This window comes from Asterias amurensis, chromosome 9 (genome assembly GCF_032118995.1).
Source record: "Asterias amurensis chromosome 9, ASM3211899v1".
NCBI lineage: Eukaryota > Metazoa > Echinodermata > Asteroidea > Forcipulatida > Asteriidae > Asterias > Asterias amurensis.
The window spans coordinates 16,019,229-16,045,248 of NC_092656.1; the positions used below are offsets into that span (position 1 = coordinate 16,019,229).

Below are 26,020 nucleotides of genomic sequence, written 5' to 3' on the forward strand. Positions count from 1 at the left end.
CAGATTTTTTTTAAACACATGTCATGACACAACGAAACGTGCGGAAGCAAGGGTCGGTTTCCTGTTATTACCTCCAGACTCCGATGACCGGTTGAGCCTTAATTTTCACAGGTTTGTTATTTAATCTACAAGTTGTGATACACCAAATGTGGGCCTTTGGACAATACTGTTTACCAATGTTGTGCGATTGCTTTAATTGGCACTGAAAGGGATATACATCACCTATGGGATTATTGACATCATGATCACCTATGGGGTTATTGACAGAAACACAAACTATGTTATAGGAAGAAAAAATAGGTCTTTATGAAAATGTCAATTGTTATTTTAGTGTTTTTTCTACTTTATGAGCTACACTGGTGATTGTGTTATTGACATGAATTGTCTCAATTGCAAAACAATGTAATGTGTAATGACGTTTTGCATTCTGGTCATTTCGCTACTATCTTTAGAGGATAAATGATAAGGTGGAAATCCACGTGTTCTTACGTGTGCTGCAAAGTGTGCAACCCTTTAAGATGAAAACATTCTATGTATGTGTATTGTGTTACTGCATTATCCATACAATGTTGTTCATTACTTGGTATGTATATTCATTTGAAAGTAGGCACACCAAACACATGAGTATCCTCCTTTTCCAGCAATGTTATGTGATCAAGGTCTAGGTGATTATGCTCTGTAGCCAGTGTCATCACTGTTGAGTGTTTGGTACGGTACCTCTCTCTTCTTTTTACAAAGCAGATGACATGCGCAACCAAGTACAAAGACCTGTACAAAAGAAACACAAAGAACTGGACATAGAATTTTTGTTTATTACAAAAACACGGTGTTCGGTTGAACGTTACGTGATGACGTAGTTCAAAAACATTGAACCATAAAGATGATATTTTTTTTTTTAAATATTTCGTTATTTTATAGTTAAACTTGTATCATACTTTTAAGCAACTCCTTGTTTCTTCACAAATGCCATTTGTTTGTGTGAGATTGGCATCAGGTGTTTTTTTTTCCAACTTATGGAAGCCTTTTAAAAAAAAATTCTCACTCTGCACGGGATGCTGTACACAGATTTGAAAATCAACAGAGCCTTCTTATGTATGACAAAAGAGAGTGCTGTTGGGAATTCCCCCAAAAACATTTCGCGCCATATGATTTTTACAAATTTTAAGTGTTGTTTTATTGTTATTTAATACCTGATGACGTCATTATGATGTAATTAGGCATGTGGTGTCTTGATACTAAGGTTCAACAATCTGGTGAGTTTCAAGGTTCAAATCGATCTCAATCTTGAGTTATGCCATGGATAAGCTCAAAAGTTGTTTTTATGAAAAAAATATGAAGATGTACTTTGACCCAGGGTAACGACCCGGAAGTTAAATGCGCGATTTTGGCGTTTACTTTTCAAATGTTGCCCAAGTCTTTATCTATCCGATGCCCAGGTATGAACATCGGAGCTTTAATATTCCATGAGGTAACGACCCGGAAGTTAAGGTCGTACGATTTTGGCGTTAACTTTTCAAATGTTGTCCAAGTCTTTATCTATCCGATGCTGAAATATGAACATCATAGCTTCAATATTCGTTGAGATACAGCAACAAGCAAATTGTAATTTGTCAACATTAAAAACCTTGCCATGACGTCATCAATGACGTCATCAATCCAAAAAAGTGGCGGTTTCATCTACACACTAGTGCCTATGTACAAAGTAAGTTTTAAGTTTGTACAAGCTTTACTTTTTTTTTAAAGCTCAAAAGTTGTTTTTTGATGAAAAAATGCGGAGGCGAACTTTGACCCAGGGTAATGACCAGAAGTAAAGGTCATACGATTTTGGCGTTAACTTTTCAAATGTTGTCCAAGTCTTTATCTATCCGATGCCCAAGTATGAACATCATAGCATTCATATTCGTTGAGATACAGCGAAAAGCAAATGTCGTTTTTCAATTTTAAAAACCTTGCCATGACGTCATCATTCCCAAAAAGTGGCGGTTTCATCTACTCACTATTGCCTATGTACATAGTAAGTTTTAAGTTTGTACAAGCTTTACTTTTGTTTAAAAATGCTGGAGAAGGTTCGCAGGGAAAGAAGAACACGAGGGAAAAAAACCGGAAAAAAACCCATAACATGACAATAGTTGTTCGACTGTTGGCCGAACACCTAATAACAATAACAATAGCTGTTAGCCGAACACCTAAAAAAAAACATAACAGTAACAATAGTTGTTCGGCTGTTAGCCGAACACCTAAATAAAAATTTAAAAAATTAACAATAACAAAGAGTTGTTTGGGCTAAAAAAAAATATAAAAAAAATAACTTAGAATGCAACAGCCCGAACACCTAATGACAGCCCTCTAGTTCTTATAAATAACTCCATAATTACATACATTTATAAAGCCAAGCCAATGTTTTATTTTTAACTCACATGAAGCTCATGATAGCACACTTAGACATTATAAAATAAATTTACTTTAATTAATAAGCCTTTGGACTAATTTAAATATGAGGTTTAAAATATTTCAAAATCAAACTTTAAAAAATCTTGTTTTATAAAAAATTCATTTTTAAAGACACTTTTATCAACCTACCTGCAAAAGGGCAAACACCAAGGCCGCAACAATAATCAGAATCAGATATTGATGTATGTCTTCATAGAGCTTAACATGGCAGCCCTGCAAAATAAATCAAATTAAAAAACAACAGACTAGTTAGCAGAATCCTTACTACAAGCCAGGGGTATTGATTGCTAGCAAAACGCTGCTTTTTAAACAGCCAATAAAGGATTATCTCAAATATATAGATATTACAGTTTATAATGGTAAAAATGGGTTTTTCTCCAGAACGCTCCAAGCCAAATTATTGAAAAACGTGAGGTCAAACAAGCCCACGCGACAAAGGAATCGTGACGTCAGTGGCGGCTATTTGATGTGGAAAATAGCGCCCTCAGCTTGCCAAAGCTGGAGAAATGTGTTCAAACCCAATTAGGGGAAAATCGTCACTGGCGTCAAGGGGTCATTATAATAGATAAGCTGTTTTTGACTCTCGGCTGAAAAAGCCGCGCGCCCCGGTGCATTTTTGACTCGAGTTATTTATTATTAAATGCAAATTTTGAGAGTAAAATGGTTATTAACCGGTATCTACGATGTCTATTTGGCCATAAAAAAGTAAAAGTTGAAATATTGAGCTCATCCTGTATTGGCTGTTTAAACTGTGTAACCATAACTGTAAACTACATCAACAAAACTTTGTGTTTCTTGCTTTATGGTCCTATGGAATGCAAACCACTTCTACAAGATTTGGGACATACCGAGATAACATGATTCTTGAAATTCAACGAAGTAGGAGTCATTTTCATATCAACGGAAATTCATCTCTTGGGGGTCTGAGAGTTGTGTTTGTTTATAAAAGTGATGACATGTACATGTAGTGTCAATTTTTATATGCTGCATCCAACAAGATTGACACATCTGAGTGAGCAGCCACTTTATTCCAAATTTTTTCTTGAGATCCACTCCAGATCCACACTATTGGTTTTCTGCCTTCTCATCCAAAGATATCAAACATCTTTGGCTCACTAAGATCTCCCATTTATAAGCCACAGGCCCAGTTGGAATCCAGCAGTCTCTTGACTGGACAGTAGAGGTTCCTTTTAGAACCAAAAATTACTCTAAAATGAAATATAAGCATATAGGGCCTACATGTATGGTATTTGTCATCTCACAAGTGTCATTTCACATAATTATTTCACATCTGTGTCCATTTCAAAACAAATATTTTTTGTATACTTTGTTGGTGGAAGGGACTTGAAAAAAAAAGCCTGTTGCCTGTTTATTACTACACCTCATACATATTCATGACCGAGAATCAAGTTCTTACTGGTCCATTCATCATCATGTGCAAGGTGCTAATTTTGCTATTTACCAAGTGCGCACACGAGTAATCACACACATGGTAAATGCGCATGACAAGTAGAATGGGCAGCCCGGGAGCTATTCTACTATGCGCATTACCATTGTGCGACCGGTCAGCCCAGACGCTATTCTACTTGTCATGCGCTTTACGACCAGAGTACTGTTTTGTATAAACCACAAACATAGCTCTCTCTAGAGACGACATCCAACACATGAGACTTATCACATGCATTTTATTTCACAGTCTTCAATTTCCCTTGCTCCAAACTCATGTTCTGGTAACTGAATATGTATGAAGAATAGTAAGACAAATATCACATGGTTGACTTTGGGTATTAGTCGATATAAGCTCCCCTATCGACTAGTCACCCTCAAACCATATTTATATATTACTCCACCCCACAAAAATGCAAACTTATTTCATAAAACCTGTACAAGTATAGTACTACAAAGTTTCATCCTAGGCTTTACTTGATAACAAACAATTATTGCAAAAATACTATCTTAAAGTTTAGAAAATTATCAGAGGATTGAACAGCTCTGTGGGGTCCCTCCCCATTGTAGAGCCAGGAATCTTGTTGAAAAGGAACTAAGTGACTCCATTGTTTTGAGCATTTAATCTACTTTGTCTGGCTGACGAGATGCATTCTGTTGGCCAGGCATGTTGACGTGTGTACTTTTTTTTATGCAAGTCGCCAGAGACACAAGGCCTGAAGGCCACTTCAAGGTGTTGGGCTACAATTATTTTTTCCAGAGGCCGTTGCCACCTACTCCTAGGGCTGAAACAGGGTTACCCCTTTTACAGTCCATATGGATGTAGGCTTGGGTATCATCAATCCGAAGCCTGTCCGGTAGAGCAGAAAGCACTACCTCCCGAATTTTACGTAGCAAGTGTCATGACTGGGCTTCAAACCCACTCTCTGCTGATCAAACACCACAGCTTGAATCCGGTGCTCTTAACCGCTCAGCCATGACACGCAACTGTATGGTGAGATCGTTCATGTGTCATTATCTCCTGTAACCTAACAGGTCCCTTCTAAACGATGAATGAGGTACTGATATGAATAAACAAGTTGAATGATGGTCAGTAAACATGCAATTGACAGGCTTCTGGTAGGAGGAGAGAAACTTTCTTTTGACTCAAGTTGGTAAAGAATTCCTCTATTACTTACTAGCCTAATAGTTATCAATAGATAAAGGAATTGGTTGACAAGGATTATTCTTGGTGCTAAGCCTGGACGATATGACGATAATATCATCACGATACGATATTGAAAACAATATCGCCAATATCAATGTTGGTTTTTAATTTATCGAAATATCGCCTCAAAACGTTATTTTTTATTCACAGACGATATCTTCCAAAATACGTTATTTTAACATCGTCTACGGGTATTTTCGCAAGGATTTCTTACAGTCTCACAGGTAAATAAGATTTATTTGGGCTAATGCCGCTACCTTTGAGTTTTTTTGACTTCAAATGAAAAGTTTTCGCTCAACGCATTACTTTGTATACGCCCTCATGTCTAGCCATGGTAGTCTCTCACTGCAGCGCTGAAGCAGGACGATTGTTCTTGAAACATTTATGTGCTGAGTGAATATTTATGACGTACATGTAGGCCTGATGTTTCTTCAGCACTGCCATATCACAGAGCAGTATCCATCACCTCGATTCCACGGTTATTCTGGTACTTTATTATTAGGGGATGAACGAACTGAGTGCTGCTGTGGCCACGCGTGAATGCGAAGCTGTAGTGGAAATTCCCTTGGCCAAAAATCACCACGTTGTCGGGAAATGTTGGACCATGTCGGACACACTGAAAATACGGGTCCAACTACTTGCCATCAACTCGCTGTCAACTCGCTTGGTGCTGTCAACTCACCATCAACAACTCCAATACTACATTTAAAATCCACAAAAGAGTCATAGAAATGTAAAGCATTCGCCATGAAAGAGAATTTGTACTAGTTTTAAGGTTACATTACGGTTATGAAAATTGACTTTTTTTATGTGAAAAAATTATCTCACAGCGGCAAAGCCGTCGGCCGCCATCTTGCTTTTTCACAGAGCTTGTACATCATGGACAACAGAGGAAGCTTTCCTGCATTTGGAATTGTCTTCGCCCAAGACGTAATGATCGGTAAGTACCCTGCTTCATGTACATTGATCGTTGACGGCGTGGTCAAGACTCTGCATTGGTCGTGTTGACGGCGAGTTGACGAGCGAGTTGACTATGAATATTTACAAAACACGCACGTGTATAGAGATGATTGTGAATGCATTGGAATAAAAATAGCAGCACCAGACTTCAGAGATCGCAACACTCCAATCGATTGATGTACAAATATGATTTAATTGCTTCAGAACCAGTGATGTAAAACACAAAAATGTAGCGTTTTTTGTTTCATGGAATATGGATAATTCAGTGTTTTTCATATCGGCGGTTTGTATCAATTTTTTTAAATTTACGCAGTAAATTTGTAACACTTTTTACAAAAAAATTATTTAACATTTAACAATCATGTGTTGTTGTCTTCGTCCTTGCGGTAAAACTGTTTTTAGCATGTGATTGAGAGCCATTGTTGTCCCCATCTGAAGGGTACTTTCATTTTTCAAAAATCTTCACGATATATCGTCATATCGGCGATATTTACCCGACGATTTATAGCCAGTAAAAATTTGTTGATATCGTCCATGGTTACTGGGTGGATATACTTTTAAGAATGTGTGTATCAGGAAGCACCACATCACTTTATTAGGATATGAAAAAAATAACTTAATTGACGTTGGAGTAAGTAGTCTACCATCAGTAATGACATCTAGGCGGCAAACCAGCTAGACAGCATGAGCGAGCATGGAAGCTGCCAGGAGAACATGAAAGACGGCATACACAACTTTAAATACAACAGGAAGTCCTGGGGTAAATTAAAAAAAACTCTTCCTAACTTAGGATTGATCCAAGGACTTAAGACGAGTCCCAGCCTTAATACCGTTCCTTTGTAAGACTGATCCTAGGATCAACTTCACAAAACCGTCTTAAGCAAGACAAGTGAAATTGTTCCTAAGTCCTAACTCTATGTGAAATCAACCCCAGGACTCATGTGAGTGAGCATTGTGTACTGTTCCAATAAACAGCTTTGTTTTTGTTCAGTGAATGTGTAGGCATGCACAAAAGAAAAGCATTTGTAGGTTGCCGGAGTTGAAATACTTTCTGTACAACAATATCACTATCTATAAATACGCTGGATATTTCATTATGTCTAATTCTTACCTCAATGTAGATGTTTTCTGTGTGGCTTATAAAGCCAGTACATTCTCCAGGCCCATCAGTCTTCTTACAACAACTCATAGGTACTTGTAAGGGATGGGATTTCCCCCATGTAGTAGTCGGCCAGTCTTTGTAACTCTTCACACCACAACATTCAACCTAAAAACAGGAACAAACAATATTAATAATAATATTATTAAACATAGCATGGGGACAAGACAAGGAACACTGCATTAGATTGGCTCTCAATTCTATAGAAGATTAAATATTGTTTCCTGCTGTTTGTTTTGCAACAAAAGTTACATGTAGCTCATTGAGATAAAGCAACTTGGCTTAAGGCTAAGGCTGCAAAAGTGAAGAGGTACGTGTATGATGACACAGGGTTCTAGGCATTTTCATAAAAACAGGTTATTTAACACCAATTAGCGTCAATAGTTTGACGCAATAGACGGAAAGGCTGACAAGGCAAAACCTTCCAGATTGATGTGGATAAAGTAAAGAGACAGGTACAGAAAGTGCCACATTGGAAAGCCCCGGGTCCGAACCATGTGTATGGGTACTGGTTGAAAAACTTCCGTAGTTTGCATAGTAAAGGGTAAGGTCCTATGCTGGATGACTGAGGCAAGAACGGTTCTGATTATGAAGGATGTCAAGAACTGCAACATTGCCAGAAAATAGACCAATCATATGTGCTTAAACCCGTTATGTATAAACTCTTAAACAGTATGTTAGCGGAGGACCTGTATCTTCATATCCATGGATGATCAGCAGTTGATTCCAGAGGGGCAGGAAGGTTGTAAGAAGTGGTCAAGAGGTACAAAGAATCATATCATCATCGATGAGGTGATACTGAAGCACTGCACGAGCAGAAAGACTAATTTGACAATGGCGTGGATAGACTACATGACATGGTATCGCACACATGGATAATGGAATGCCTGGATATGGTTGTAGTGGCTGATGCAGTAAAAAGTCCAATGCCTCCCGTTTGGCGAGCATGAAGACATGGCGAACCAATCTTATTGCCAACAATGATAGTCTGGGCAAGGTGTGTATAAGAAGATGTATTTTCCAAGGTGATTCTCTGTCTCTGCTGCTGTTTGTTCTTGCGCTGATATCCCTGCCAATGACTCTGAGGAAAGTGAGTGCCGGTTATGAAATGAAGAAGGACGTATGTAAGAGGGGAGGAGGAAACCTGGTAGACCAGCACTAACTTACACTGACATTGTCAAAATCGACACAGGACTTGAATCAGCAGATTTCAAGTCAGCAATGGGGAACCATCGTGATTCTAGGACATCACTCGACTTAAGCAAGAAAGCTTAAGCAAGCAAAGAACGAGGTGAAAATCGTTTTAAGGCCAAATGTCAGAATCGTGCTGCGTTTATTTTTATTAATGTTCTTCCTTGAGCTTTAAGCATCCCTAAAAATAGATCGCTATAATCCAATCGCGCACATTTATTTTTTTTGGCCCTGCTTGACAATCGCACCCTCTAGAATTTTTCCATTTTTGTTTGTTTGTAATATACATGTGGGACGCACTTCTGTTGTCACAGTAAACTACTTAAAAATTACGGCTGTTGTTCTTGATCCAATGAAGTTCTGATATTAATGTTGTTTAGTCGTTTGTTTTGTTGGTTTGTTTCTTTTGTTGATTTTTTGCGTTTACTGAATCTCATGAAAGTAAAGGAGTTAGTTTGCAAGTGAAATTGAATATTAGCTTGATCAGAATGATTTTGATCGGTAATCTAAAAGCTATGAGTTTGTGAGCTAGAGTGTGAGCAAGTGACCATACCAACTGCGTGAAGCTTCCTAAAGCAACAGGTTGAGAATCAACCACAGAATTCTATTCTGGTTGGATCTGATCAGAAACTTTGGCAAAACTGAGCTTCTGATCAAGAACAGCAGCCATAAAACACAAGTCTATGTCGCCTTTTAGCCATTTATTTATTTTCAGGAAAATTTCAGTATGTTAAAGTTGGGATTTAAACTTATGGTAAAAAACCTACTCATGTATGGGTTGCTCAAAGCTGTAGAGAATTGTAAAGGTGCAAAACTGAGATTGTTTAAGCAAAATTATTGTTGGATACTTTGTAAATTGGTAAATTGTTTCTTTTTGTAGTTATTTTTTCTAATCTGGTGTCACTGTGTTCTATTCTTGTGTCTGGGTTTAATGTCTGACATTATTCAAAGTAGAGTGGCGCAAGGGTCCACTCTGCGACACCCATCATGACTCCCTATCTTTGATGAAACTGAAAGCCAAGGGGCCGCATAACTCCAGAGGTGGAGACTAGGCACACCGTCATCTTTGTTACGTTATATTGTGATGCATGCCATTCACCATACGAGAACGTACATACAGGGAGGGAAAATAGTTGGGGTATCATTAATTTGGTTAATTAATTGATCGTATAAAATTGTTTGGGGTTACTGGATGAGTAAACCCATACCTTAGAAGTGGATGCCTCGAAAGAAGTAAAATGGTTGACAGAGACGAGCAAACCGTAATATTTGAAGAATCAATGTTTTTATAGTTGATTGCATAGGCTAACTGGTTGATTTTAGATTGCATAACTGTAAAGCCAACTGAATAAGTAACACAATTGACTGTGGGTTTAAGTGATAATGTTAGTTCAAATTTACCCACTGAATGCTGTACATAACTGTTAACTCTTCAGTCATCACTTATTTAAGATTACCCGAGCCATCACTGCTCCAATCCTAGATGATATTGTAAAAGTGGTGACACCGAATGAGTACTAGAGGGACAGGATTTGAATGAGTACAAGAGGAATAGGATTTGAATGAGTACAAGAGGGAAAGGATTTGAATGAGTACAAAAGGGAAAGGATTTGAATGAGTACAAGAGGGAAAGGATTTGAATGAGTACAAGAGGAATAGGATTTGAATGAGTACAAAAGGGAAAGGATTTGAATGAGTACAAGAGGGAAAGGATTTGAATGAGTACAAGAGGGAAAGGATTTGAATGAGTACAAGAGGGAAAGGATTTGAATGAGTACAAGAGGAATAGGATTTGAATGAGTACAAAAGGGAAAGGATTTGAATGAGTACAAGAGAGAAAGGATTTGAATGAGTACAAGAGGGAAAGGATTTGAATGAGTACAAGAGGGAAAGGATTTGAATGAGTACAAGAGGGAAAGAATTTGAAAGACATCAAGATTGGCAGAACAAACACTTCATGGCAGGTTCTTAAGGTGTACCAAAGAAGTGACCTGCAAAGTCCTGAAATTGGCTAAAGAGAGGAGAGCTGAAGAAGGAAACCAAGGGTTTGATTACTGCGACGCAAGACCAAGGGTCCATTTCACAAAGAGTTAGGACTCTTCTTATCTCGAGTTAGGATGAGTAACTCGTCCTAACTTAGGATTAACCTTAAGGTCTGCATGCTACAGGGCAGGGTTGGATTAGATTAGTCTTAAGTTAGGAAGAGTTTTGTGAAATCGACGGCAGTCTCTAAGGACAAATGTACCAGTTATGCAATCAACTATAAGTGGTAAGGTAAGGATAGAGAAAGCGGACGTCTCTCCTATGTGCAGAATGTGTAATAAGGTGGAGAATCAAGACTGTGGTTCATATTGTCAGCGAGTGTAAAAGATGGCCATGAGTACAAAGGAAGACATAACAAGCATAACAAGTTGGCAAAGGTGATTCACTGGGATATGAGGTGTCCAATTGACTGCAAAATGGTACAATCATGTTCCAGAGAAAGTTGCAGAGACCGACCAGGTCGAGATCCTCTGGGACTTTTACATTCAGACAAGTCATGTTTAAACAGGACATACATGTAGGCATCTGGATGTGTAGTCTTAAATACATTAAGGCAAAGAAGATGTGTTGACATAGTTGAGCCGGGAGATACACAATGTATAAGGATCCAAAAATACCAGAGGTCGATTTCACAAAGAGTTAGGACTAATCCTAACTTATGACTAGTCCTAGGAGATATTAAAAACGTATGGCTAGTCCTAAGTTAGGAAGAGTAACTGGTCCTAACTCTAGATAAGACTAGTCTTAATGCTTTGTGAAATCCACCCCAGGACCTTGAGATTTGGGCTCCATGCTTGGAAACTATTTTTCCCAACTCCACGAGGATTTTATATTATGTATAAGAAAATACTCACCTCAGGGGACATCCTACAAACATATTTACAATGCGCAAGCACATGCCAACTAAACCAAAGCAAAGCACCCCTCCTAGTACTGCACATCCAATATGTACACATGAAAAAGACCTTCTTTTTACCAGATCCTTTTCTGTGCGTGTGTTTTGAAAGGGGAGGTATCGGAGACAAGAATTACTGTCCCATCAGCAACCTGTCATTCCTGTCCATGATGCTCGAGAGGGTTGCCTCTAAGCAGTTGACTGCAGACTACATGAGTAAACGTCATCTCCATGAGCATAAGGTTCTGTCACATCTTCTCTGTTGACATTAGTCAGCAAGCTGAAACACGCTGCAAATTTAGCCAGATTTGTTTGCCTAGCTTTGGTAATTTTAGTCTTTCTGAAGTCCGATCGGCCTGAAGCCTGTTATCATTATTGGGAAGAGGGCGCTGTTCAAGATGGTGGTGGTGTTTTTCTGAGCTGCCGTTTTTGCTGGTTGAAAATTGCTGAAAGAAAAGGAACTACTACAGTTTGTTGGGAGTAATTAAGGCATTGCTTGTATTTGACCCCATACCTATCATTCATTTTGAAGAGAACTACTAGACAGAAGTCTGTATCTGAAAATGAGAGTGTAACAAATTTACATGTGACTTGCGGAAAATCCAAACATGGCGGCGTCCAGCTCACAGCTGTAAACAACACTGCGGCAGGCGCAACATCAAAAGGTGCATCTAGTGCACAAACCACTGAATGCATGGTGTGTTCTAAAGAAGGATCTGACTGTGACAGGGCAATAAGTTGTCAGAAGTGCATGAAATGGATACATCAGGCATGTTCTAAATATAAGCAACCAAGAATACAAAGTACTTGAGAAAGCAGGTCAGAACCTAATGTGGTTTTGTAACATGTGTACTGGAGAAGTACAAAACCAGATGGGATAGAAAGAACAAACCAAGCCTACGACAACAAACTCGCGGAGGTGACTCGCAAACTAGATAAAGTTTCTGAAACCATGCTGAAAATGATAGAAATACTAGCCAAAAAGGAGGAAAACTTAGACATTGTTATCGAAGAAAAAGTTGGTAATTACATGGATGAGAGGAGGGAAAAAGAGGAGCGAGAGTTCAATCTTATTTTTCACAACATCGCAGAAGCAGAGAGTGAAAATGTTGAAGACAAGAAAATGCATGACATCCATGAAGTAAGAGAAGTACTTAACTACCTACAGGTTCAAAAAAACGTACAAGTAGATCAACCGGTGAGATTAGGCCGAAAAGACGCCGAGTCAAGTAAACCAAGACTTTTGAGAGTAACTATAGACAGTACATCAGAAAAACAGAATACACTAACAAAAGCGAAGCAGCTTAAGGGGCATGAGATGTTTGAAAGAATATACATCACTCCAGACCTGACACCAAAAGAAAGAGATGTGAACAGGAAGCTGTGAGAGGAGCTAAGAACCAGGCATTCTATGGGAGAAGAGAGCCTTATAATTAGAGGTGGAAAGGTGGTCAAAGGCGTAAGGAGACCAAACTCCAATTTTTGAGCCCACGACAGAGAATGCACCCCGTAAGGAGAAACAGGAACTAAGTAAAGGTTTCACAGATGCACATGTAAATAGCAGCACACACACCTACAAAGCTGCACCCTACACAGAGCACAGTGACCCAACATCAAAAAATGTACAGAAGCACGGTTCTTCATGAACTGCTGCTACACTAATGCTACAGCTTGCTTAACAAGTTCGATGAACTACAAGCAGTAGTTGACATTTGGAAACCCAAAGTTATTGGCATTTCTGGTGTGACGAGAGTGTACTGGATAGCGAAATCACAATTGATGGGAATACACTGTTTAGAGAGGATAAGAAATCTGCAACAGGTGGAGGAGTATTACTTTATACATGTTATATTCACAATGAGCTACAAGCAGTGAGATGTAATGAACTAATTAACCATACATTGGAAAGTTCTATCTGGTGCCAAGTAAAACTGAACAGAAAAGACACACTGTTAGTCGGTGTTTGCTATAGAAGCCCCAGCAGTACAGACATTAACAATGATGCACTAATGGAACAATTGATGTTGATCGATACTATGAAAGTCTCGCATGTCCTGATAATGGGGGATTTCAATTTTAAAGAAATTGACTGGGATAACCAAAGTGTCAAAACCAGCGACAATCACCCAGCCACCAAATTTGTTGACATATCCCAAGAACTATATATCTCGTTCAACATGTGAGAATGCCTACCTGCCACAGAGAGGGACAACGATCGTCATTATTGGATTTGGTGTTTACAAACGAGCAATTCATGGTCGAGAATCTGAAAGGGCTAGCTCCACTGGGTAAAAGTGATCACGTAGGTCTTGTTTGCAACTTATGTTTGCAACTCTGGCATCACATCAACAGACAGGAACCTTCCGAGGCGTAACTTTAAAAAGACCAACTACATGTACAACCAAATGAAGAATCACTTTAGAAGTATTGACTGGGAAGATGAGATGGAAGACTTAACATGTGAAGAAGCAGGCAACTATTGAAAGACAACTATGAGCAAGCAGTAAACGATAGCGTTCCACTTCAGAAAGATAAGAAGAAGTATAAACCTCAATGGTTGAAATCAAGCGTCAAGAAATCTATCAAAAAGAAATATGCACTGTACCAGAAATACAGAAGGACTGAAAACTATCGTGACTATGTTGAGTACAAAAAGCAAAACAACAAGACAAGGAAGTTAGTGAGAAAGGCACAAGCTGAATTCGAGCATAAATTGCTGAAACAGTATAAGCCGAAACCCAAGGCATTTTACAGCTACGTTAGGAAAATGCAAAAAGTTAGAGTGGGAGTATCACAATTCGAGAAACCGAACGTAGACTTCACTGATACAGACCAGGATGCAGCAGAAATTCTAAGTGAGTTCTTCCATTCTGTCTACACCAATGAACCAGATGGAGGAGTCCCACAAATGGATAGGCAAGTTGGAATTAACTGCTTCCTAAGCGACATTGTTTTAACAGAGGATGAAGTAAAGAAGAGGTTAGACGCCTTAAACCCAGACAAATGTCTAGGACCTGACAACATACACCCCCAGATACTAATGGAGTGCAGCCAAGAACTAGCAAGGCCTTTCTTCCTACTATTTAGGAAATCTCTTGAAAGTGGTGACCTACCTAGTGACTGCAAGAGTAACCCCGATCTTCAAGAAGGGCTCTAGAACCAAGGCTGGCAACTATAGACCTGTTAGTCTCACCTGCATTCCCTGTAAGATTTTTGAAACTATAATACGTGAAAGAATGTTAGAGCACGCAAAGAATCAAAACATTTTCAAAGATTGTCAACATGGTTTTATGCAAGGCAAGTCATGCCTTACCAATCTACTGGATGGAGACTTTGAAGACATCACAAACAGTCTGGACGAAGGTGATGCAGTTGACATCATATTCCTGGATTACCAGAAAGCTTTTGATTCGGTCCCGCACAAGAGACTGTTAGAAAAACTACAAGCATATGGTTATGATGGAAGAGTTTCCAATTGGATCAAAACCTTCTTGACTGGGAGAACTCAAAAAGTGTCTGTAGGAGGAGCGTCGTCAAACTCAACTGATGTAATGAGCGGCGTGCCCCAGGGGTCGGTACTGGGACCCATCTTATTAATTCTGTACGTCAACGACCTACCAGACCACGTGAAAAGTAACTTTAAAATGTTTGCCGATGATACAAAATTATACAGTACAGTAAATAAAGTAGAAGATGCAGCAAAGATTCAGGACGACTTAGACAACCTCCAGAAATGGTCAGAAAAATGGCTGCTACGTTTTAATGCTGGTAAATGCAAATCTATGCATACTGGATCAGGCAATCCACACTGCAACTATCACATGGGCCAGACAACCTTGGGCACAACTGACACAGAAAAAAGACACTGGAGTGTTTAGATCCAATGACTTCAAGCAGAGCACACAATGTACAAGCTGCACTAAAGGGTATGAACTGCAGCCTTCGAGTCGTGAAAAGATCTTTCAAGTACATAGGTGTCGACAGCTTTTCAATTCTGTACAAGACCTACATAAGGCCACATTTGGAGTATTGTGTTCAAGCCTGGAACCCTGGATTAAAGAAGGTCAAACATGTTTTAGAAAAGGTACAGAGGAGAGCTACATGTACCAAGTTGGTGCCACAGTTGAAAAGCCTCCCCTACACAGAAAGACTTCAAGCTAGGAACTTATACACACTAGAACAAAGGCGACTGAGAGGTGACCTTATTGAAAGGATTGGAGAAAGTCTACTGAAAGAAATTCTTTAATACAGCTAGAAACACCAGTACGAGGGGCCACTCTCTTAAATTGTACAAGCCGACTCTCAACAAAAACATTGGGTGCAGAAGGAACTTCTTTTCACAGCAAATCATTAACGACTGGAACAGTCTCCCACACAAAGTAGTAAATGCCAAAACAGTGTCAACTTTCAAGAAAGAGCTCGATGCCTATTGGAAGGAATCAATGATAGGATATGGGGTCACAAAGGCATTAGCCTAAAAAATTTCTCCCATCAATCGTAAGTAAGTAAGCCCCCTTCAGTCTGCCTACAAGCGCTTTCACATCACTGAAACAGCCCTCCGTCGGGTTCACAATGACATCATGTGGACCATGGAGAAGCAGGGCGTTACCAATTGTTAGACCATTGGATGATCCCTAGAATTGTTCAAAACCGTAGCCCCCACTTTTGGGCCACGCAATTTTTTTATGTGTGTATGAAATAAAATACAGAAAATCCCGAAAAGAAACAATTACGGCGACAAATAGTGATCTAAAAATCCTCGGAAGCCTGCGATGTGGATGACGTCATTCGAAGCATTATCGTGTTTTGTTCCCACACTGTACCATTATAACATACAGTGTATTTCTTCAAACCCCTGAATAAAAGGATGACAATTTACAGGCTCGTTCGACAACATTTTAAGTTATCACACAAGCCCGAGTGGAATACGAACAAAATAGTGCATTTGTTCAGCCTTTGACACTATTGACCAATGTCCTACTTGAACGGGTGAAAAGGCTTCTTGGAGTGCAGGATGTTCCACTGAAGTGGTTCAAATCTTATATGTCCGGGAGATCACAAAGTGTGCCGTCAATCAAGATTTCTCAGCACCACAACACTTGCAATTCGGGCGGGGTTCCTCAGGGATCAGTGCTCAGTCCACTCTTGTCTACCACTAGGTCACATCATCTGCAGGCATGACATGGAGCTGTACATGTATGCTGACGACACACAGATCTACATCTCAATCTGCCCTGTTACACCTCATGAGGTTTCACAGGGTGTGTCTAGAGTAGAGGGTTGTATCATGGATGTACATGACTGATGTTATCTAACTTCCTCAAACTTAACACCGACAACACAGAGGTATTGGTGATTGGTTTCAGGGTTCAACTTGCCAAGTTCAAATTGTCATCTCTGCAAGATGCCTGAACTGATGTCCCTGTCCAAGCTAAATCAGTTAGGAATCTTGGGGTCATGTCTCCTCAGGTGTCAGATATCATCAAAGCTGCAAACTTCCACCTAATCAACATTAGTAGGGCCCGTTATGTAACTGCTGACTGTGGAGGCAACCAAGTTAGCAGTACACACTCTTGTGACATCTTGATTGGACTATTACTGTAACAGCCTCTTGATTGGTATCAGTCAGAAACTGAAAAAGAGACTCAAAAATGTTCAGCGTTCTGCCACCAGAGTAGTTTCAAACAAACTGAAGTTCGACTCCATCACTCCTGAACTTAGGGGTCTTGTCAAAACTCATCCTGGACAGACCACCTGGACGAGGCTCATCCGATGTCAATTTTTTGTCGGACGGACCATAGGATGGGAGTTCCAATGATACAATGTTTCACACGCTGAATAGTGTCTTCCCGTCTGATACACAGTGCCCAAGGCACCCCACAGAGCGCTCTGCGGTTTCACTGGCTGATTAAAGTAACTAGCGGGAACACTAGCCCAGTTTCTGTATACCCATAATGTGTCCCCTTCCTCCATCCATCCTCCAAGTTGAAAGGTTTTCACCGAACAATAATAATTAAATGTAATTTATTGATGAAAGTATTCTTCGATGGCCATCGTCTCATGAAAAACTGTTTGCTGTAGATCCCTTCAAATTCATGCGCTCTAAATATACCTTTGAGTTTCATGTAGACCATTATAAGTGTTCTCCACACACGTAAATTGGGAGGGCGGGCCGTCCTCCTAAAATTTAGGCCGCCCTGCCAAAGAGTTGGCGGCCCTGCTAAAATTATTGGCCGCCCTGCCCAAAAAAGGACAAAGAGACATGGTCCATACACCTCCTTACTTGTTAGATCATGTGATGGTGTTTATAAAGTTACAAAAAAGATGTGCAAAGAGTGCACAACCAATTTGTCTTTAGTAAATACTAATGGTCATTGAGGCCCAGCTGTGAAACCGAAAACCTGCCCTGGGGAGACTCCCTGCTGTTTCCAGTAGATAGCAATCTAAACACTTGTAAATAATGATCTCTGGTGAAGGCCAGTCACTGTCCTCCTATAGCCCATCTGATAGAGTAATCACTACAAGGGAATTCAACATGTGACGAGAAACCTGGTCCTGGACAGGCGCCATCCGATGGTTGTCCAGGATGAGTTTCGACAAGGTCCCTTATCAAATTACACTGGCTTCCAATCACGCAAAGAATCAACTACAAGGTCATCTCATGCTTATGTAAAGCATACTGGAAACAAGCTCCTGCCTACATCACGGATATGCTCCAAATACGTTCCAAGCAGTGACGACTTCAATCATCAGCCTGCTGTTCACCACACTTTGTTGAGCCTAGAACTCATTGTGTCTCTTTTGCCAATAGATCATTTTCTGTATACGGACCCAGAATTTGAAACAAACTTCCACAATACATCAGAGATAATGTACGCCATTTAATCGAATATCGCGATACTTTTTTGACGATATATCGTGGGATAATAAAAGCAATATCACCCAAGCTTACAAGGAGGGGTGCTTCATTTTGCACAGCGGAATTGCTTGCGCTTGTGCATTGTAAATGCAATTGTAGGTATCAGAGTGATATATTTTCTGTAAAAAATGTTGATTTCTGCAACAAATTAACGAAAACTATTGGAAGCCAAAGCCTGCCTCATCAATGCGGGGACCCCAAGCGTTCTCTTCAACAAGCAGAAGCGGCAACTGTAATCACATCTGGTCTTCGTTGTAGGGACAGTGCAATTTGATATTGTTGAGACTAACAGTACGTGCGAAGACCGGTACATATATGCAACTATATTTAGATGTCGGTCTACGCTATATTCTTATCTGTTTTTAGGCTTCATCTTGCACATGGGAAATACCCGGTACATCGAGTGTACCCGATATTAACAAGGTACCCACTCCAGCCCTCGGTAGGTACTGTGCTTAAAAGCGTTGCTGGAGCAGGGTCCGAGTCTGGAGGCAATCACATAATGCTTCCAAGTCAAGCCCCTGGTGATGGAACTTTCAAAGCCAGGGAGTTTCCGACTACCCCTCAAAATGCATTCATCGAGCAATTACCAACAATTATTCAAGCGCTTAACTCTTTCCATACTCAATTCTTAGAGCAGGTTAAAATAACATCTGCCATAGATTGGGGGAAGAGAAAAATAAATTACAATAGCGGGCATTATGTCAAAAAGGGAATAAAGTATAACATGTAGTAGAGGCTCTTCTGGTAAGGGAAGCCATCATACATAAATTTGGTGGCGCCTTGCATCCCGCCTAGCCAGCCTAGCTTGAAAGATGGTTGCCAATATTCCAAAGCTGTTGCCAGATTCTTGAAAATCCAGATGCCAAAATTGGTGTCCTACATGTAGATGCTCAATGGTGCAATCCAAATCCATTTCAGAGACATTTCTTGGACCCAAAAATTAATTCATCTGACATGATTTTAAAGTAATACAAATAGAGTGGCAGACCAGAGCACTTTGGTTTAATAAACTTAGTAGTGGATAACCTGACATAGCCAGACACATGTCTGCTGGAGACCCCCTGCTGCGTGTGACACATGGACCCCATACAAAGAGGCAAAATGATGGGCTCAATCAAACATTGTAGGTACCACATGAAACCAAGTGGAAATGGTCATTAACATGAAACACCCCCTCCCCCAAGATTTACTGTACAAACCTATGGGTTGAAATTTACCATTTTTCAAATCAGCTCTGACTTAAATGAAACTTTGTCAGGTTATCCACCAAATGTACCTGTACTGAAATATTGGTACCTCGTTCCTTCAACCAAAGTGCTCTGGGCTGACAGTCTAAAATAATGCAGAACAAATTTGTCCACAAAATATTATTGGCTGTGATACTCCTAACAGATTTTTGTTTTAAAGCCTAAACAAAGTTTAAATAAAGTCATTTTTGAAAAATCTTTATTGGGAAAAAAATTAAGACAAACCATGTTTATTTTCCATCCATTATCCATTGGAGTTCAGAACTATCCGTTCTGATATTTTGTATTTTTGTATAAAAAAAAATTAAACTAATTATTTTAAAGTAATCAATTAAAATCTTTATTCACACAAGTATTTGCAACCAATCAAAATATCAAGAGTGATTTACCAAAATAATAAATATTTTGCTAAATTTAAACTAACTAACTAATCATGGTAGTTAACCTTTTCCTTAGTATTTGAATTTTATTTTTGCATAATGTTTTTAGTTTATGTATATTTGGTTTGCGGTAACACCATGTGTGTATCTACTTGCCAGGTAGAGTTGTTCTTAGGGAACTGTCTTGCTTTATTCTACTGCTGCGGAGCAGATAATCGGAGGTTCGGGAGACTTCTCAGTTCTGAAAAGAACTGTCCTGTTTTTTAACTATTACCAGGGCGGATGGTATAGAAAATAGACTGGACTACTACTTTAGCTTATAGGATCGTAATTAACTGTACTGCCGCAGAGTCAGTTTTGAATTGGTCTCAACGTTTCGACAAGCTTGCTCTGGTCATCGTCAGGAGACTTAATTTTTGTAAATAATAATGAATGAATAATAACAATAATGATCTTTGGGGAATAACACGGAAATGAAAGACAGTACCACTAAGTATTTTTACAGGGATGCAGGACGCCGCTTAATTTATTTTTGATGGCTTCCCTAAGTTGAGTGAAGTAACCCATTAACTAATATAACATGTAACAGCATCATAAACATATTCTGGCACCTGTAATTATAACATTTACATAATATTGTATGATTTACTCTCTTGGAAGTGTTTAACCTACATTTATTGTTTAAAAGTGGTACATGGTGGCTCTGTACTGGAATCATATGCTTACCGTTATTTGTAAAGTATCTACAGCTTCAGTTATGGACGCATTAGCATCATATTCATTGATTGCAGCTTTCAACTTGTCTTCCAGATCCGTTTTCACCTGTAACAAACCAGTAATTGTTATTTAAGTCATGATAGACTATGTGCATGCAGTGTAGTGGTTGTGTAGTCTTGATTGGAGACCCTGTTTTTATATTAGTCACTATGGGTGCTACATGAACTGCTCTAGAGCCTGACTAGAAAAGGACTGGGGCAAGTCTTTACACGATTTTGGATTTGCTGCTCAAAAAACCAAGTAGATCGAAACGAGGGTAATTTGCATTATTTATAATGAGGCGTTCAGCGTCCAAATGTTTTTGTTGTATCTAGATGTAGGCCCAGGGCACGTAAAGTTGGGGAAGGGGGGCTAGGGATGCTTTAGCCCCACCCCCCCCCAAAAAAAAGCAATGCAAAGGAAAACAAGAAGAAGACCTGTTCCGTGATGTTTTGCTTGGATTATGTGCTTCATTGTCCAAGGAATCTATAACTGAAAAAGTTAAAACAATCCGTTGTGTATATCTTGATATATAGTTGCAGTCCCGGAAGTAAAAAATCAACATGGGGTCAAAGCTGTTTCAAACTAATCTTGAATGCCCAAGGAGTCTATAACTGAAACAAGTTTGATAATCGGTTGTGTATTCTTTGAGATATGGTCCCACTTCCGGTTGACCCGGAAGTAGAGGTCCACTTAGGGTCTTGGTTTTTCAAAGTTTATGTTTAATGCCTAAGTAGTCTTTAACTGAAAAAAGTTCAAAAACCGGTTGTATATTTCTTGAGATATGGTCCCACTTCCGGTTGACCCGGAAGTAGAGGTCAACTTGAGGTCACGGTTTGTCAAAGTTAAAATTTTATGCCTAAGGAGTTTATTACTGAAAAAAGTTTGAAAATCTGTTGTATAGTTCTTGAGATATGGTCCCACTTCAGGTCGACCCGGAAGTAGGGGTCAACTTGAGGTCACGGTTTTTCAAAATTAATCTCCAACCCCCAAAGAGTCTTTAGCTACAAACAGTCTTAAAATCGACTGTATACTTCTTGAGATATGGTGCTGCAAAGATTTTCTAATTTAATATGCAAATGAGGGTCATGTGGTTAATTAGTTACAAGTAAACTTTTTTCAAAAGCAAATAAAAAGATGCCAACATCACGACATCATCGTCTTAGACTCTCCCCAAGTTAGTCCTCAACCCATACAGATCCACAGTGTATTGCAAGAATCACAGAGTAGTTTTAAACTTTAAACATTGCAATGAAAGTGACTGACCCCAGTTTATGGAGTACTACGTTGTACCCATGACGCCAAGATTTTAATTGATTAATTAATTAATAGACGTACATTGATTGCTTTTATGGACTGAAACAAATCTTGTTAGAATCAGTGTTATTTTCTACACATAATTGTCACAGAGCGAAATAAAAGTAGCGAAATTACTCCAGATCTTATGGTAATAGAGTAACATAATATAATTTGTGTATGGCCAGAGTGCATGTACAGTACTTTAAATTTGTCGTGTAAGATAACAAGTTTTTATTTTTGAGTGGCCAAACCGCGCCTCAAAATTCCTTAAACTTGGTGAGCCATCTTATTTTATGCAAAGAAGTAATGTGACTTCAACATAGGTTTTGATTGGTGAAGTTAAGGGTTATTTTGAACAATGAATATTCATGAGCAGGCTTGAGCGAGTAGGGATAAAAAGTTCAGGGGGAATACAAATAAAATTCCTAAGTTTCTTTTCTGATTGGGAGGGTGTGTAGACCCTATGGGAATATAATATATATTTTTGGCATTCGACATCAGAGCTTCTTGAGGAGAGGGTGTGAATCCAGCCTCAAAGATTGCGAGCCTTAGTAGAAAGGGCATAGCCAGCCTTTGGCAGTGAGAACTACATGTAGTGAGAGTTCAAGTCAATAATAGTTTTGAGTGGAGTGTCGCTTGCTAATAAATATTTTATATGTGGCGATTTTGAGAAGAACTTCGAGAAAGCCAGGATTTGCCAGTATTCCTGTAAGTTAACTTTATAGTAATTGTTGTTAAATTTAAAGTGGAACTCTGCATTTATTGTACAGTTTTAGAGAATTTATTTTATTTATTGTCACGGGAAGAAAGTTGTCCAACCTTTAAACAATGCAAAGAGTGTGTGATTTAATATCCAAGACGGGCGAGTTAGCCAACCGAATGTAAAATTGTGTTTCTCTATTCTTGCGGTATTTAATAATGGGCCCGAGTGGAACAAAGGCTTTGAGAAATAAGTTTATATTCGTTTATGATATTGTGAGATGACTTGTTGTAAATAGACTGAGTAGTTAGAATGGTGTTCATTATGTATTTATGTACAGGGCTTGTGCCTTGGGAGAAGCGTACTTGAGAAGTGGAAGGTGGACGGAGGTCTCACACCGTTTAGACGAGAAGGACAGAACATCCTCCCCCCACCAAGTCAGAGGAAGGCAGAACCGAGTAACATTAATCAGAGAGCTTGTAAATATTGTAGAAAGTAAAATGTAAATAAATTTGTAAATATAAATGAGAAGCGTCACCATAGTTTTCTTGTGCGTGTGTGTGTCGAGGGGGTGGGTGTAGAATACTGAAGGTCTGTACTTGGGTGGAGTCCTGGGTATGTGACAATAATATGATATTTAGGAAACTAACAGATAAATTATTTTGAAGTTATTGAGTTTTTGACCAGTTCAAAGTATAGATTTGAAGAGCCATTGTGTTTGTGCACAGACACTTAACGTTTATTACATGACGTCATGGTGACGTCGTCTGAAATTTTATGCCAGAAATCACCTTAACAGGACCTGACTAGTGTATAGCTGAAAAAAGTTTCAGGATCGGCGGTCTACTTTTTGAGATATGGTGTTAACTAGGTTTGCTCATTAAATATTCATAAGCTTAATTAAGGCTTAGTTATTAACAATTTTAACATTTTTTAACGATAAGAATTAAGCTTATGTTCTAAGCTTCAATTTGGTATAATAAACTCACTCTTATTATGGTTTAGGAGATTAGGCTGCCACAAAAACGTGTACAAACTTTATGGGATTAAGGGAGAAACAAAGAATAATAATAATAATAATAATAATAATAATAATAATAATAATAATAATAAAAATAATAAAAATAATAAAAATCTCGACGAAAACAATACCTGTTCCGACGGAAGGTCGGAACAGCTAATAACTAGACATTAAGTGTTTGTGAACAAACACGAAGCTGTTCCGTGTTGTTTTGCTTACATTATGTGCTTCTACAAGGAATCTATCACTGAAAAAAGGTTTCAAAAAAGTTGTGTAGATCTTGATATAAGGTCACACTTCCCGGTTGACCCGTAAGTAAAGGTCAACATGGGCTCACAGCTACCAAAGACTAATCTGCAACGCCCAAGGAGTTTATCACTGAAAAAGTAAAAAAATCGGTTGTTATAGATCTTGATATATAGTCCCACTTCCTGTTGACCAAGAAGTAGAGGTCAACATGGGGTCACAATTTTCCAAAGTTAATATTTATTGCCTAAGAGTCTTTAACTGAAGTTTGAAGTTTTGACATTTGAAGAGCCATTGTGTTTGTGCACAGACACAAAATGTGCAATACATGATGTCATGGTGACGTCGTCCGAAATTGTATGCCGGAAATCACCTTAGCAGGACCCGACTAGTGTATAGCTCAAAAAAGTTTCAGGATCGGCGGTGTATTTTTGAGATATGGTGTTAACTAGATTTGCTAATTAAACTATACCACACGGCACACAACAGTACTTGATACCGCGGGGTCGAAGCATGGCTTTTCGAGGTATCAACGAGATTACAAAACAATGTAACCTCGTGGAGTAACCTCGTTGATACATCGAAAGCCGTGCTTTGACCCTGCGGAATCATGTACTGATATGTGCCGTGTGGTAGTATCTATGCATTTCGTGAAGTCAGAGCGGGCCGGTGCTTGCGTAAAGAGCCGGCCTTGGACAAGTCTAATTTCAAGGCAGTTTTCACAAAGCCGTGATTGCGCAATCATGGCACAATTTGCCAACTAGCCATGTCGTAATTTCCACATAAAACCAATAGTTGTGAAAGTAAAAGCTGGACAAGTTTTGAGATGTGCCACCTTTCATCATATCAAAAGTTGAAAAGAATTAGACAGTGCAATCTCCATATATAAGATTTTATGTTTTTTTCCATTGAGGTGTGTACAAATTGTGCCTGTAGGTGTCAAGGCTCTTTGGTTCTTTTGATGTCAAAGGTCACACCGTCTATAAACCCACTTTAGAACACGGCCCAGCTTGATGCTTTCAACCAACTCTGTGCATACAATCACCATTCTCAGTTTCCTGTGCAAGCGCTGAAAGTGAAATATCTGCGCAGGCTTCAAGCAATGATTACGATGAGTTTCCCTCCACACATGCAAAAATATCCCTGCCAAGCAATGAAATACGCTTTATGTAAGGGCACAATTTCCGCGCTTGTAAAGTGTAAATTCTTTGATTACGGTGAATCAGAGTCATTAAATTGGGCCATACAGTTCACAAGATAGTTTGTACACAACAAGAAATTTCACATGTTTGAAGTGTACATGTAGGCCTACAGTAATCCTACTTATTACACATAACCAGGCCAAACTTCATGGCTCTGATTACCACCAAATTCTGCGCTTCATTCACCATTCTTCGCTTAGGGGGCCTACTGTGCATGCGCGGAATTTAATGTGCAAGCACGGAATTTAATGTGCAAGCACGGAATTTAATGTGCAAGCGCGGAATTTAATGTGCAAGCACGGAATTTTTAGAAGCACACAAACAAAATGAATCCCTGCTAAGATTTGTCTGCTTTACGTAACCTCACAATTCAAACGCTGGATCTTTGCTTCCAGAGCAAAGCCATTTGACATTGAGTCTATTTGCACAGGATTTTTGATGTGAAGCTGGTGACTAAGGTAATTTCCTACTTGACTATTCGCACCTCAAACCCAACTATGGCACTTGTCACGATTAATTTTTGATTCTAAAGAATTGTGGCTATTTCTGCCGCAAGCACATAATTAATTAAGGGAATAAAAGGGTAGCGACGAGTTCTTCAACGTATGTTTAAAGCCGGCAGGGTCGGCAGCCGTGTGATAAAGGCCCGAGCCGAAGGCGATCGAGGGCCTTTATCGCACGGCAACGACCCTGCAAGTTTCTAAACGGACGTTTAAGAGCGAGTCACAACTCTTTTATTCCCATTCATAAATGCCCTTTTGATAAAAAAGGTAAAAAAACCTTGTGAAGAATCTGTTTGAGACGCATGGGTTGTGTGTACGCGCGCTCGCTTAGATTAGGCGCTGGTGATAGCTATGATTTGCGCTTTCCGCGTGATAATCTTGCGCGCCCGACA

General features: G+C 39.3%; 1 protein-coding gene across 1 annotated transcript in view; it reads right to left on the minus strand.

Moving 5' to 3' along the window:
- Positions 1–102: 102 nt before the first annotated feature.
- Positions 103–26,020, minus strand: part of LOC139942319 (tetraspanin-36-like) — a 61,982-nt gene continuing 36,064 nt past the window's right edge. The window contains exons 4-7 of the mRNA XM_071939143.1: positions 20,628–20,723; positions 7,176–7,331; positions 2,581–2,664; positions 103–768 (exon numbers count right to left, since the gene is read on the minus strand). Of these exons, the coding sequence (XP_071795244.1) occupies positions 670–768; positions 2,581–2,664; positions 7,176–7,331; positions 20,628–20,723 (435 nt within the window). The 3' untranslated portion in view covers positions 103–669. The remainder of the gene's footprint in view (positions 769–2,580; positions 2,665–7,175; positions 7,332–20,627; positions 20,724–26,020) is intronic.